This window comes from Amblyomma americanum, chromosome 4, assembly GCF_052857255.1.
Source record: "Amblyomma americanum isolate KBUSLIRL-KWMA chromosome 4, ASM5285725v1, whole genome shotgun sequence".
NCBI classification, from domain to species: Eukaryota; Metazoa; Arthropoda; class Arachnida; order Ixodida; family Ixodidae; genus Amblyomma; species Amblyomma americanum.
Window position 1 is genome coordinate 174346535 of NC_135500.1, and position 13497 is coordinate 174360031.

Here is a 13497-nt window from a genome sequence, read left to right on the forward strand (position 1 = left end):
CACAGATTTTTCAACGCAGATCCCAGAGGCCACGCTACGCCTCCATTCACTCCAAAACGGTGGAAACCCGTCCTTTTCGGTAAGGACGTCACGAATTCTGATCGACCGGCGGAAAGATTGTGAAATTCAATTTTCTTGGTGACCGATCCGTCTTTTCCGGCCGTAAAAAACGACCACGTTCCTAGAAAGAGCCAAAAAATGTTTTGACTTAGAACATTCATTTCGGGAAGTTATCCACAATGTTCACTTAAGCTGTAAAGCTTCGAACTCGGAGCAACGGTTAAGGGTGGCAAAGACTGCAGCATGACCGCATTAAACAGCCAACCCATACTCCACAGAAACATGCGCACATGTGTTTAGGGCACTGGCGATTACAGTAGCCCTGAAATCATGTTGTAAACGTAGAAATAAAATATGTTTTTGGAAGTTTTCTTCTCCTATGAACGAACATGCATTGAAATCCATGATTAACTACTGAATAGGCGTTATTGAGCCGAAACACACGGGGAAACTGTTCAGTTCTTGCAGAACGATAAACATTTTCTTCCTCTTTTACATCAAAGCTCAGACGACCTAAGCCGGCTTCGTTCGCGAAATACTCTCAAATCGAAGAGAATGTTCACCAGTGCGGAGAAGCTGGCTTGTAGGAGTACATAGTTTATTTTTCAATAAAACAAAAAACGACACGATGTGATGGCAACTGCCTCAGGGAAGGACCTATTATAATAAAGTAGATGACAATAAAGAGAAGAAAGCAGCAATGAAATCGTGTTAAATTCTTGTTTGGCTCTCAGCTTGGCCTAAACCAGAACTTCCGCAGCGACTTAGCCGGGCACTTGTTCTTTTCAATGCACTTTCCTTTGTGCCAAATCAGGTGCGAGGGGCAGTAACAGCCTGGCACGCAAGGCGCCCCGTCGGCGGACTCCTCCTTGAGAGGCGAGCACCGAGGGACTTGGCCAGGGCCGCACGTGTGGAACTCCATTCCCGTCGGGCAGGGCATCTCTGCGCGGGTGGTGAAGAGAAGAAGGCATTTTGGCGATTAATACGGGATGAAATTACCTCACCTCGACAGGCCGCTCCATCCTTGAGAAAATCCTATATAACCAGCGATTAATACTTGTTTATTGCTTCCGTCAATAAGAGATTGGCGGTGGTTTAGCTCAGGTTAAGCCTTGTCGAAAGCGAAAAGCTGCATCTTCCTGGATACGTTTGTAGTCGAGCGACTGGCGGTTTCCATCGATAGCCATACTGACACACACACACAGTAGTAGGCGGCATTTTTTCATTTGTTAAACATCTTGCTTTCTTCGAAACGACATTAAAGGCATTCACACAAGACAGTATATATTTAATATAGCTTCGGTGATATTTACAACTGTATTATTGCTCGTTGTATGCGGATATATGGAACCATATTCAGTTCCAAACGGCGCGCAAACCTTGCAGATAATTTCAGAAATCCAAATTGAAAAAGAAATTGTTTTTTGGGGGGTAAGGAAATGGCGCAATGGGAGACAGGCGCCATTTCTTTTTCTAAAAACCAACGTTCATTTTCCTTCGCTTGTGGCGCGGTTCGGGTGTCCACCGATATATGTGAGACAGGCGTCATTCCCTTGGTTGACCTCTAGCAACATTCAAGGTCAAACTTCTGGCTCCGTTGACGGCTCCAAAAGCTGGTGTAGTGAAGCTTTTTGATTCAAAAAACGGATGCTGAGCGCAGCTCTAAGCCGGATGCACCAGCAGCATAGACTAATCATTGCACTTCAAGGGGCAGAAAAGTCTGAGACGAGAAGAAAAGAATGTAGACTTTGAAGCTTTTAAGATGCAGAACTGTCGTGAGCCACACGAGTCACGGCTGCAACACGAAGTGAAACTAAATGAACGGAGTTTTGTTCACCGGAAGCTTTTTTCCGCTTTAAGCTTTAAATAAACCCTAAAAGCGAATAAAGTACTCGTTTCCTGTTTTGCGAGTGCGCTGAGTTGGTCGTAAACACACAAATGGAGTAGTAGCACACAAGAAAAAACATGAATAACAGTTGTCTCCCGTGACAAGTATAGCGGCGAGAGGATAGGGCGAGTGGCTTTATAGTTTCTGATTCAGCGTTAGGAGGCGAGGACAACCTAAGACAAGTGCTCGCACCAGCGTTTTGTGTTTATTTTGTCCTCGCCTGTTTGCGCTGCAGTCAAGCTATGAAGCACAACGGCCTTGCGTGTACATAGCAGAAGTTCGAGCAACCTACTAAAGAAACGAAGGCCAGCAGTAGGGTGTCAATGAAACCTGTGCCGCGCCAGAGGTTCTCCGCCTCCTCTCCGCAAGAGGTAACCAGGTCTTTGGTTTTATCTGCCTGAAACTGCGACGGCCCACGTTTGCCGTTCAAGGTACACCAGGGAAAGTGGTTGCTATGAGCACAGCGTGCGTGAGACATACGCCATGAGCAAGAGGTGGCTTTCGCCGAATGCACGTTGGCCCATTAGCAGAACTAGGCTCCGCCCAAGAAGCGCAAATTTCCAAGGAAGAAAGTTGTCCGCAGAAACATGCGCGAACAGACGAGACCAGACAGGGTAGGTTGGAAACAAGAACAAATAACATAGAAGATGGGTCCGCAGAGTCGCCTTGCACCTGCGGCATCTGAAGTGCAGGAATACTGTGGCACCTCGATATAACGAAACCGTTTAGAACGAAACAGTGGATATAAGGAAGGAATGACGATCCCCCTTGGGGCTTGGTCAATACGGGCTATAAGAAAGCTACGGCTATAACGAAGTAAACGCCGGGCCCCCTTCAACTTTCTTATAACAAGGTTCAAGTGTTGTAAAAGCATTCACGCTACATTATTGTAATCTCATCCCAGTTCATTCGCGCACCTTACTCCATACTCTCAGCTATTGCTGTAAAAGACTAACCTCGCCTACTTACTGCCTCCTCTCGCGCACGTAGCTGATACCATGACATCTTTAAATCGAATTCTTAAGGTCAGCATGTTGTCGTTTGCTTTTTCATGGCTATTCACGACCAGACTAGCTTTCATACAGTTCCCTGTACTTCACAAGCGTGGGTCACTCCACCGCGACCCAGCATGCAACTAGGATAGTGTGCCTTAGAGCGTTGATATAGTCAGCGCTTCCTCCGCTGTCAGGTTCTAGGGTGTCTCTAGAGTCTAGACACAAAAATTTATATGCTTGCGCAAACCACAGGTGAGCACAGCGGAGCCCTGTGAACCAAAATGACGTCTGCAGCAAAAAGGGCTCTTTAATTGCATCCTGAAAGCGGTGCTGGCGAGCTTCTCTATTTCTGTGTATTTTACTATGTGATGCCGCCTGATTTTATCAGCGCCATCTGTCGAGTTCAGTTTATACTGCAGGACAGCAGCCTTTATCACTCATCCCCTCTTATCCCTCTCCTAGACCTACCACCACCACCACCATCATCATCATCATCATCATCAGCCTTACTACACCCACTGCAGGGCAAAGGCCTCTCCCATGTCTCTCCAATTAACCCTATCCTTTGCCAGCTGCATCCCCCCTTTGCCTGCAAACTTCTTAATCTCATTCGCCCACCTAACTTTCTGCCGCCCCCTGCTACGCTTACTTTCTCTTGGAATCCACTCCTTTACCCTTAAGGACCAGCGGTCATCTTGCCTTCGCATTACATGCCCTGCCCAAGCCCATTTCTTTCTCTTCAGGCTCATTGCGAAACCTGCCCTCCTACCTGCGAGACCACGCGCACAGTGAGCGTTAACCGTGGTCATGCATGTAACCTACAAAGACGTATCGCGCTCGCGCTCAACATAACCTGTACCATAAAGTACCATAAATTATAACGAAGTATCACACTGGCAAAGCATCGCGCTCAGCATAACCGGAAACGAGTCAGCCGTGAACCAGATGAGATTTCCGCATTATAGAAAATCAATGTTCCTTTATGCAGAGCGCCGAACATGCGCAGACAATCTGAACAATCTGCTGTTTAAATAGGCTACTGAAATCATAAGTTTGCTGCAGAGCTAGGCTCAAACTGCTTTGCGGACTGATATCCTACTATATCTTGCGCGCTGATATTAATATTCAAGCGATAGTAGGGGAATTTGCTGCGCATCTTTTGGGCATATGCAAAAGCACGCCAGGACAGAATGTTGTTACTTACCGCACGATTTACCGGGCAGCTGGTTGAATGTGATGTTGAGCTGCTCGCAGGCCAGCCTGAGAGCAGCGAACGAGTCGCAGTAGCAGTAGCCAGCACCGCGGCAGGCGCACACCTGCTCCACGCAGCTCTCGAAGAAACTCCGCGCGTGCTTGAGGCGCGTCAAGCAGGGCTGCAGTGCCTGGCTGTTCCTTTTGCATAAGCGCAGAGAGACAACGGGGGTGAAGATCATCGTAACAGTCGAGCGTTGAGAAGAACAACATTTATGTATTTACTTATTTACAAAGCGCTAGAGTCCGACGGCCGAGCAAAATGTGCAAGATAACAAGAACATCCAGTGAGAAAGCAAAACAAATTAAACGAATAAACACACTAGTCGCAAAGAATGCAACATGCACATGAAGAACAGTGAGGCAGTCAGGGATCAGAAGTAGGTAAGGGTGAAAGAGGCCAAATAAGCGAGGAGTGTGAAAAGCAAAAAAAAAAGGGCAATATATACTTTTCGTGCCTGAAAACTTGATAATGATACTGAATATTTATGGCGCAAAGGGACCTGCGGGCAAAGAGCGCCATGGCACAAGGTACTTTAGTTTTGCTCGAGGTGGGGTCAAAGACCCATTTCCTAAGCACTTCGCACTAAATAAGCCGAGCACCAGTCCAGGGGAAGCTTGTACCCTTATTATCACCGGTTGGTACTCGGGATTTAACCCCGCACCTCCCGCATGCGAGGCGGATGCTCAATCACCATGCCACCGGTGCGGTATGTGTATGAACATTTATTCAGATTTCACTGACTCTGGACTAGGCCCTATTAAGGGTCCACTGACACTTAACAAAGAGAAAAAGAAACAGACAGAGCAGCACTGCTAAGAAAAAATAGCAACGCAAGAAAGAAAGTCAAAGCAATGCCCTTCATTACAGCTTCGGTCTCGGGGACGGCCGCTAACCAAAGAGGCACGCATATGATCAGAAATTTAAAAATGTGGGTGCATGTTTCTGTATAAAAAATGTCGATTAATTTATAGAAGTGGACTGCATGATGGTTGTCAAACTATACCCGAACCCATGTGAATGGAGGAGTTCTGCGGAAAGCTGTTTTCCTGCTCCCACGCTCTACGATTAATTATACGGATACTGGATTGGTTGCAAGGTAGTCGGAAGATATGAATAATAAGGATGTCGCCTGATTTTTCCGCACCTTCGCGACTTTCAATGCTCGCGGCATGGCCCAATGTTTATATTTCTTGGCAAGGTGCACATATGCGCTGTTCTGTGGTCATTGAAACGCCGAAATCTCGGCGCTCTTCTTTACTTTTTCTTGCAAAGATAACAGTACCAGTATCTATACTAGCTGTACGTGTTACCACACTGTCACGTACTGAGAAATTCTCTTAACGACGTTTAAGATTTAAATGTCGTCGGTGAAATTGAGATACAGAACTACTAATCAACAGAAAATAAGAGTTGCTGCTCACAGCTGCACGAACGCTACGCGCACAGCAAACGGCTTTCCTTTTTATATCCTTGCAGAAAATAAAGGAAGGCGGTGAAATCCCCAGCCTTTCATTCCTGAGGCGTTCGATCTTCGCTCTTACCAGATCATTTTGCACTTCCCAATTGCACTCTTGGCAACGGGATGAGGCAGCTTGCTGCACAGGGCTGCCACGTGCTTCTTATCCTTCGGCTTCCTGGGCCGCAGGCTCCAGCTTGCAAGGAACTCCTGCGAACGGAATGCCAGACACGACACGGGTACCTTGATCCATATATTCCGAAACGAGTCATCAAAACCGTGACCGTCGGTGATTTTTCTCTAGCTGACACTCTGCTTGATCGAGGCTTATTAAAAACACTCCGCCCAAAAATTGAGGGCACAAAAAGTAGGGCAGTCGAGTGCAAAGATAGTCACCAAACACGTTGTGTGCGAGACAGGTACGTATTACCAAGCGAATGGCGTACGGACCTTGTTGAAGCGAAAAGCTAAGGTAGCGATATCACGCTCCAGATGCTGAAGGCCGCAATAGCTGGTGAATTTCAAACAACTAAACACCTTAAATGACAAGACAGGAAATCTGAAAGGAACGTGGACAGAAAGAGAAAAAAAAAGTTGAGGCAGAAAAGAAAACGAAAGGAATGAGGTGAAGGAGGCAAGGCGAGACAAGAAACTGCAAGGAAAGGCAAGGCAAGGAGAAGCGGTTAAAGGAAAGGAGGAGTAAGGAAAAGTAAAGCAGATAAAGGAAAAGGAAAGGCAAAATAAGGCAAGGAAAGGAAAAAAAGACAATGCAAGGCAAGGAAAGGAAAGCAAAGGCAAGGCAATTAAAGGCAGAGTAAGGCATGGCAAGAAAAAATGGTAAAGGAAAAGACAGGCAGAGTAAGGCAAGGCAAAGGAAGAAAAAGGTAGTGAAAGAAAAGGAAGAACACTCACATCAGTTGTCTTGGCACTGATATGGTGCCTGGTGGTGAGATCGTCCCGGGCGCGGCCGTTGGCGTTTCCGCACAAGCCGCACGTCTTTCCCGCCAGGCCGTCGGGTAGGGAGGTGACCACGGTGGCGTTGCTGTGCACCGTGACGACGAGGCCGTGGTGGGTGCGCAGCTGAACTGCATCGCCGCCCTCGGCCACATCGAGGCTCAGGATGCCGTCCTCCCGGTGCGGCAACTGCACGTCCCTATCGCCAACCACCGCACGCCCGTTCGAGTACAGCGTGGCGGTCAGGCAGTGGATGTACACGCGAACGATGGCCTGGGGGAAAAAGAAAAGGGTGTGAAGTGAATGGCTAGCAAACCGTGTGGCTGCCGTACGCTGTAAAGATCGATGTACGCAAAGACAGTGTTTAGTGTCGCTGCTTATGTTTTCAGGAGGAAACGCCGAGAAAATACCGATAAAAAAGAGGAGAACCACTGCCGGTGAGAGTTACCTCGTACGAATAGGAATAAACAGATCAAGAAACCGCACCTGCTCATTCTTTTCCGCGTATATATATATTATGCTACTAAATGCAGGAAGGGAAATAACATAATAGTAATTAATTGCTCTTTTGCAGTTGTTTAGGCTCTTTTTGGAGCTTGTAACTTGACGCTGAAATCAGATGCATTTCAGATGCAGTAATTGTAGTTGTAGTCTGTTACTCGTCTTCTGTAACGTGTCAAACACACACATACACACACACGCACGCACACACACGCACACGCACACACACACGCACGCACGCTAATAACCTAAGCCAAGGTCTTGTTGCTGTGAGCCGCTGGCCTCTTCACCGTTGACAGGAAACTAAAGAAGCGATACCATTTCGTTGCGTCCTACTCTGCTGCACAACTCTTAGGACGCCATAACTAACCTTGCGTTTATCGTAGCTGACGTAGCCGTAGAAGTTGCCGTAGTAGCAGTCTTCGAACAACGTGTATTCGTTCTGCGGACTCAGAGTGAACGAGAGGCCGTCGAATGTAGTCAGCGTCTTGTTCCTGAGCAACGTGCATTTCGGTGGCTCTGAAATGCAAAACTGGTTGTGAGTCGAGTTCATGCCCTGATATTCTTTAGCTGCAAAACTGAACCGGCTTTTATCACCTTTGGCATTTCGCGAAGAAAAGCGAGCTCGGTGTACGTTTTTTCAGCTGGCGAACTAAGCAGTGTAACTGTTTAGTACTACTTTTCTCACCTTCAGGTGTGCTAAACGGCGCCGCTTTGCTCAAAAAGTTCAAGTTAACTGTGAAAGTTAAAGCAGAACAGCACCTATCCCCTGCTTTCGGAGATTGGGAAAAAACTCCCAATGACAGCCTTTGTATCTGTACTCATCTGCAGAGGTACTTACTTTGGCGATATCCTAATATTTAGGTTTAGCTTGTGAATACATTACACCCGGCCGTGCTATACGTCTGTGCTAACAGCCTTTCATTTTTCTTTAAATAGTTTCTCCAGACTCTCGGCTTCCCATTACCTTCCGGTGCCAATAACCTATTTAACGCTGAAGTCCCCAATTACTGCCATCGCCGTCTGTCGCCTGCTTTCTGTAGGTTTCCTTGCGACGTGTTACAAATATGCGAGAAAGCTAGCGACATGGTGTTAGGAGCTTCGACGTTTCTCCATTATTATAAGATTTGCATTTAACTGAGACTTTTCGAATTACAGATTTCGCCCGTAGACATTTGCTTTGCGTGCTGAATTGATCATTGGTTATCATGGTCTCACAATTCCGGTCGTAACCTACGCAATCTAAAAAAGCCAAAAGCTAGCGCAATGCGAGGCCAGAAGAGCGCACGTACCGTCGACGCAGGACGGGCAGCATTGAGCGGGTTTCTTGGAGAGGACCTCGCCCTAGCGGAGTGAGTGCAGAGTGAGCCGAGCGCTGCTCTCAGAACACCGTGCAAGAAGGGAAAGCGCAAAACACTCACGCTCTGGCACGTCACCGATGGGCAGACGATAGGAGAGCAGTCGACCACTCCGCTCTTACAACTGCAGAGTTCGCAGTCACGCTGCCACGATTCTCCGTCCTGTAAACGAGAAGTGCAATTCCCACCATTGTTTTCGTTTGGTCTTACATTGCGAACCACACTGTGAACTGTATCGCTCATTGGGTTGTCTTAGCTTTCAGCGTTGGTACACAATAGGCGCACTGACTCCGGCTACAATTATGATCATGCACGTTTAATTTCACTGTATTCGCCGAATGAAAGCAGTGAAGAAACTGAGCATGGGCTGCAGCAGTTGTGAATGTGTTTGAAAGTTACCTTGTAGTGCACTTCACTCATTGCTGCAAGGGCACAGTTAGCTCTATGGATAATGCTCTGAGCATTTATCCTAGCTCTATAGACTATTTATTTATCAATAAAACGCTGATTTAAAAACAGAGACCTGGAGACGCTGGTGGCCTGAGACAAGGATGAAACAAACTATTGTCGGGACGTGTAATGTGTGGCGCGCCATCAGTTTGCACCCTGAGGTTTCATGCTCAGTGCGCTTGACATCCGTACGCCTTTTATTGTAAGCAAACTTAATGAAACATCGTTGTTATAGTCTCTTAATACACGTATCTGCTTTGCAACCTTTTTTGGTGCTAGATACTACCTTTTTAAAATTAGTTGCGGCTTCACTACACGGCAAGGAGGCATACTCTTATATCATGAATGACGTCACCTTCCACAGTGATAGCGCCGGAAATACAAATGGCCTTTTTGAAAGCAAATTTCCGGGAAATAATGCATTGAATCCTGCGTGAATTGCGCTTAAAATTATTTATACGCGATGAATTTAAAGTACACAGAAAATATCTTTATTAGCGTCCTTTCCAGGTACCGCTCTACGGCAACAAGTTGCGGAACACGGTAACCTATAACCCATCGTATTATCTTTGAGCGTTAATACATGTACTGGCACTTTCAGGAAGTGCATACTTACAAGGTATGTCGACGGACCGTCGGTGCAGTAACTCGTGTCTGTAGTGGTATTGGGGAAGAAAAAAGAAATTTTTTAGTGAAATGCTGGAGAAGACGGCCGACCGAAGGATCACATTGATACGGGCACTAGAACTGAGGCTTAAAGCGGTGCCCATACACACAAGTACGTTAGATGCAGCACGTGTACGTACACAGAGAGTGCCCGCATCACAGAAGATGTGGGAGAGGAGAAGTGAGGACATAAAGATAACTTCTAGCAGAGGACCTAGACATCCTCAGCACTTAGCCAGCACCGCGAAAAGATTAGAGCGCGTGAACAGCTTCCTTGGATTAAGAGCTGAAGCAGCTTCGGGGCGAACGAAAACACGGGTCGCTAGTGCTCGAGGTCGGTCGAGGTGGGGCTTGGGGTAGAGGACCCAAGACCTCGGCCCCTGTAACGTACCCTGTCTCGGAGGGTCGTAGACTCCCGCGAACGTTCCTTGATGGCCGAGGGACGCTTAATAGGCGGAGAGCGAATGCTCGCCTTCTACGGAGGCCCGAGGAAGAGCTCGACTCTATTTGGATCAATTACCGTATCCCGCACTGTTCCCATTCTCAACTCAACACCCATAATCGGTTCCCAGCATCCCACTTCTCTTTCCCATCCACCCATTCCTTTCAATTGCATCCCAGTGGAAACCAGGAGAGTTTTTCCGGGACCGCTTCTCTGGCTATTGGTTCGCTTTAAATTACATTCCTCCACTTAATATTTCATTTTTCCAACTTCGTATGTGCGCAAGGGCCTGTTTACTTCATTATGACCATCATGGTAATGATGATGATGATGATGATGGTTGCGTTAAACCTGTTATGCGCAAGCGATGCAAGAGGGGCTACTCTTTTCATATTTTTTTTAGGCAGCCCCAACTTTGCGAATCTACCGAATGTGCATTGTTTAAGCACAGTGTACACGTACTTTTGTATAGAAAATATAGGACTCACAGGTTCCGTTCTTCCACCGGTTCAGTTCGTTTTATTTCGCGAGCGTTTCATACCACTCGGGGGCAAGGGTAACTGCCATCCTGACCGTTCCAAGGCTGAACAGCTCTGGAGTTGTTGTCACAACAGCCCTTCATACTCGCCGTATGTCTCTGCCAAACAGTGTGCGTAGGCCTCCGTGCAGTGCCCAAACCTTTAGGCGCATATGGTACCAGTCGTTGCGAAGTTTGGTCATTCCACACGAAAGTTCCGAACTGCCCTTCAAACACTAATGTCGGCTTAGTGATGTGACGCCGCACGAACGAACTGAATGAACTGATAACTGACTTTCTTTGTTATTATTTTGCAAATGTTATGGATTTCCAGCTGATATGTTTTCAGCTTGAAGGCATGATAAGGCTTTATGATAAGGAAGTAATTACTCATTGGCATCCAAACAAGGGCGGCCATACGGCTACAAAGGAAAGCTAACCACCCGTCCACTACACCACTCGTAGTCTCAACAGCGCCATTCGTTTGCGTGAAACCGCTGGAAGAGCGACGATGAATTCGCGTTTCGTGTCACATCGCTGCGCCGACTCTCGAATGCAAGCGGCTGTCGCCCATGCACCTTAGTAGGCATTTAAAGACCGCATTTCATGTTCTCCCTCTTTTCGTTTCTTCCTTTAATTTTACCTTTCCCGCACCACTCTCCATCCGTCTTTCTCAAATTTCCTTCCCCACAGAGAGTAGCATGCCGGCGATTTTTAAATGTCGGCTAAATTCTCTGCTTTTTCATTAAAGCGTCTCTCTCTCTCTCTCACCCTCAGGGTGAGAGTGGTAGCGCTCAGCAGAACAAGGTGACCTCTTTAGGAAGCTGTTGAGGACGTCCGCAAACGATTGCTTGACGCTTTGCATCCGTGTCCCTCGGCTCATCACTTTCTATATTGGTTATACAAGGCTATTGCGTTATTATTTACGTAGTTGAAAGACCTGCGTTTTTGGTGGTACGCGTAGGCAAGTGGACTCAGGCGCTGAAAGCTTCCAGCAGAGTCGCAAATTTTTGTCAGTGAGTACGAACAGCAAAATGCAAATCAGCGATGTCTTTGGTCTTCTTGCCACAACCCCTGTTCCTTTCTTCTAATGCAGCAGACACGCATCTCGCTGCAGACAGCGGGCAGTTGTTTATAATTGCTTTTGTTGTCTAACCCGTATTTTCATTTCGCGCATACTTTCTTACAATCGATATAAAATGCCATTAAAAACGCCTCTCACCCAGACAGGTGACACCATCGTCACTGAGAAACATTCCTTGAGGACAACTGCATTTATAGGAGCCATGCTCGTTGACGCATATGTGTGAGCAGTTGTGCCTTCCGGTTAAGCATTCGTCCACATCTGTAAGTTAAAAACACGTCATGAAAATAAAGACCAATCCAGTTGTCTCGGCAAAACAGAGTGACGAGGGGGGGGAAACATACGGAGTAATATGTGAAGCGCGAAAAAAAAAAAACTTATTGTCTGCTCGTTTTCTGTCGATAACTGACAAAATGAAAGAAGCAGAGATCTTTAAAAACTGTTGATCTGGGTCTGATAACGACTAGCTTAGCCGAACTCACAGTCATCGACGTCGCAGAGGCTGGAAAGGCATTTTTCGCAAGCGGGATTTTTCGCACACACTGACAGCGGCTTCTTCGCCAAAAGAGGACTATACTGCCGAGGCAGTAAAATGACAAGTCCGGGCTCCCTCACCGTACTGGCAGTATCGGCCTTCGTAAGAGTCGCCGCATTGGCACTGGGAAGAGCCGTCGCCGTTATCGACGCATGCCTGGCCGTTCTGGCACGGAGACGTGCTGCACGCAGATACCCGTTTGGAACAGCGAGCACCTGCAAGTAAACAGCCTTCAATTAGATGCAGAAGGAATGCAGAATCTATGAAGAATAATTAGTGAAGTTCTGTCGTTAACTGTCTGCTAAGTCTTTGCCATTATTTTTTCTTTAAGTTATCGCTAAATGAGCGGTTCGATCACAACTTACGTGTTTCGAAGGAATTAGAGGCGTCGTGGCACAAGACGTCATCCTGCTGGTCCCTGCTAACCGCAGAGCCTGAATCATTCATGGGAGAAATGGGCGTTATAAAAGTATCGACGCATGGGATCGAAGATGGCTTCGACAGCAAGAAAAAGAGATGCACCGTAGCGGATACCTGCGCATGGCTCTGCTATTCCCTCGGAGACAACGCCTTTGCTGGCATGTTGGTGAAGTTCGGGCCATGAGATGACATTTCCAACTAGACCGCATTCCTTTGACAGGCGCTGGACCTCGGCAGCCGACATGGCGTAGTCCCACAAGTTCATCTGTAATTATATAGCGACGCGCGCCAAAACGTACGAGTCAAGCGTCTTGATTCTGTAGCTTCTTCTCTGAATGACATGCACACAGAAGAAAACTGACTGCAGTCTTACAGCTAGCAACATGTGTGCTGGCAGAATAGGAAAGGGCAATAGAAACTGATAGGTAGGTTTCACTGCTAATCAGTCTCGTAGCAGCCGCGGTATACTTTAATGAGCAATGCATTGGCTGTCGCTAACAGCTGACAAGGCTTCGGTTTTAATTTGCTGTTAAGCTCCATCAATCACCTACTCTCACAGTGCTCTTTATTATAACACGTCTTCGTTTGCATGGTTTAGGCGTCTTGGTAACTAACGTCTTTACTGACGCCTATCGGTTTACGTAGCGGTCCAGAATAGCATGTTTGCGTTGAAGGGCAGTCATGCTCAAGTTTGGCCCAGCTTCGGCAGTACCCGCGTCTAGTGCATTCGGCTGTTTCTTACTGCTTTAAAAAATGTTTTTTCATTACTACCTGTGAAAAGCTTCACAAACACGAGTGCTTCATTGTCATCATGCAGAGTGCTTCACTGTCCATCCACCTTCTTGCTTTGCAGCAATTTCGCCGTCCTTCGGTTCTAAAGTAACCGAGAAGGAGGCAATAATCTGCTCAACTTCTC

The 13497-nt window shown here is 47.1% G+C and overlaps 1 protein-coding gene across 1 annotated transcript in view; it reads right to left on the reverse strand.

Moving 5' to 3' along the window:
• Nucleotides 1–641: 641 nt before the first annotated feature.
• LOC144128678 (sushi, von Willebrand factor type A, EGF and pentraxin domain-containing protein 1-like) overlaps nt 642–13497 on the reverse strand; it is a 51984-nt gene continuing 39128 nt past the window's right edge. Inside the window, exons 23-34 of the mRNA XM_077662272.1 lie at nt 12696–12846; nt 12527–12595; nt 12242–12376; nt 11765–11887; nt 9534–9571; nt 8531–8629; nt 8402–8453; nt 7480–7628; nt 6567–6881; nt 5740–5864; nt 4148–4335; nt 642–1002 (exon numbers count right to left, since the gene is read on the reverse strand). Coding sequence (XP_077518398.1) covers nt 791–1002; nt 4148–4335; nt 5740–5864; nt 6567–6881; nt 7480–7628; nt 8402–8453; nt 8531–8629; nt 9534–9571; nt 11765–11887; nt 12242–12376; nt 12527–12595; nt 12696–12846 — 1656 coding nt within the window. The 3' untranslated portion in view covers nt 642–790. The remainder of the gene's footprint in view (nt 1003–4147; nt 4336–5739; nt 5865–6566; nt 6882–7479; nt 7629–8401; nt 8454–8530; nt 8630–9533; nt 9572–11764; nt 11888–12241; nt 12377–12526; nt 12596–12695; nt 12847–13497) is intronic.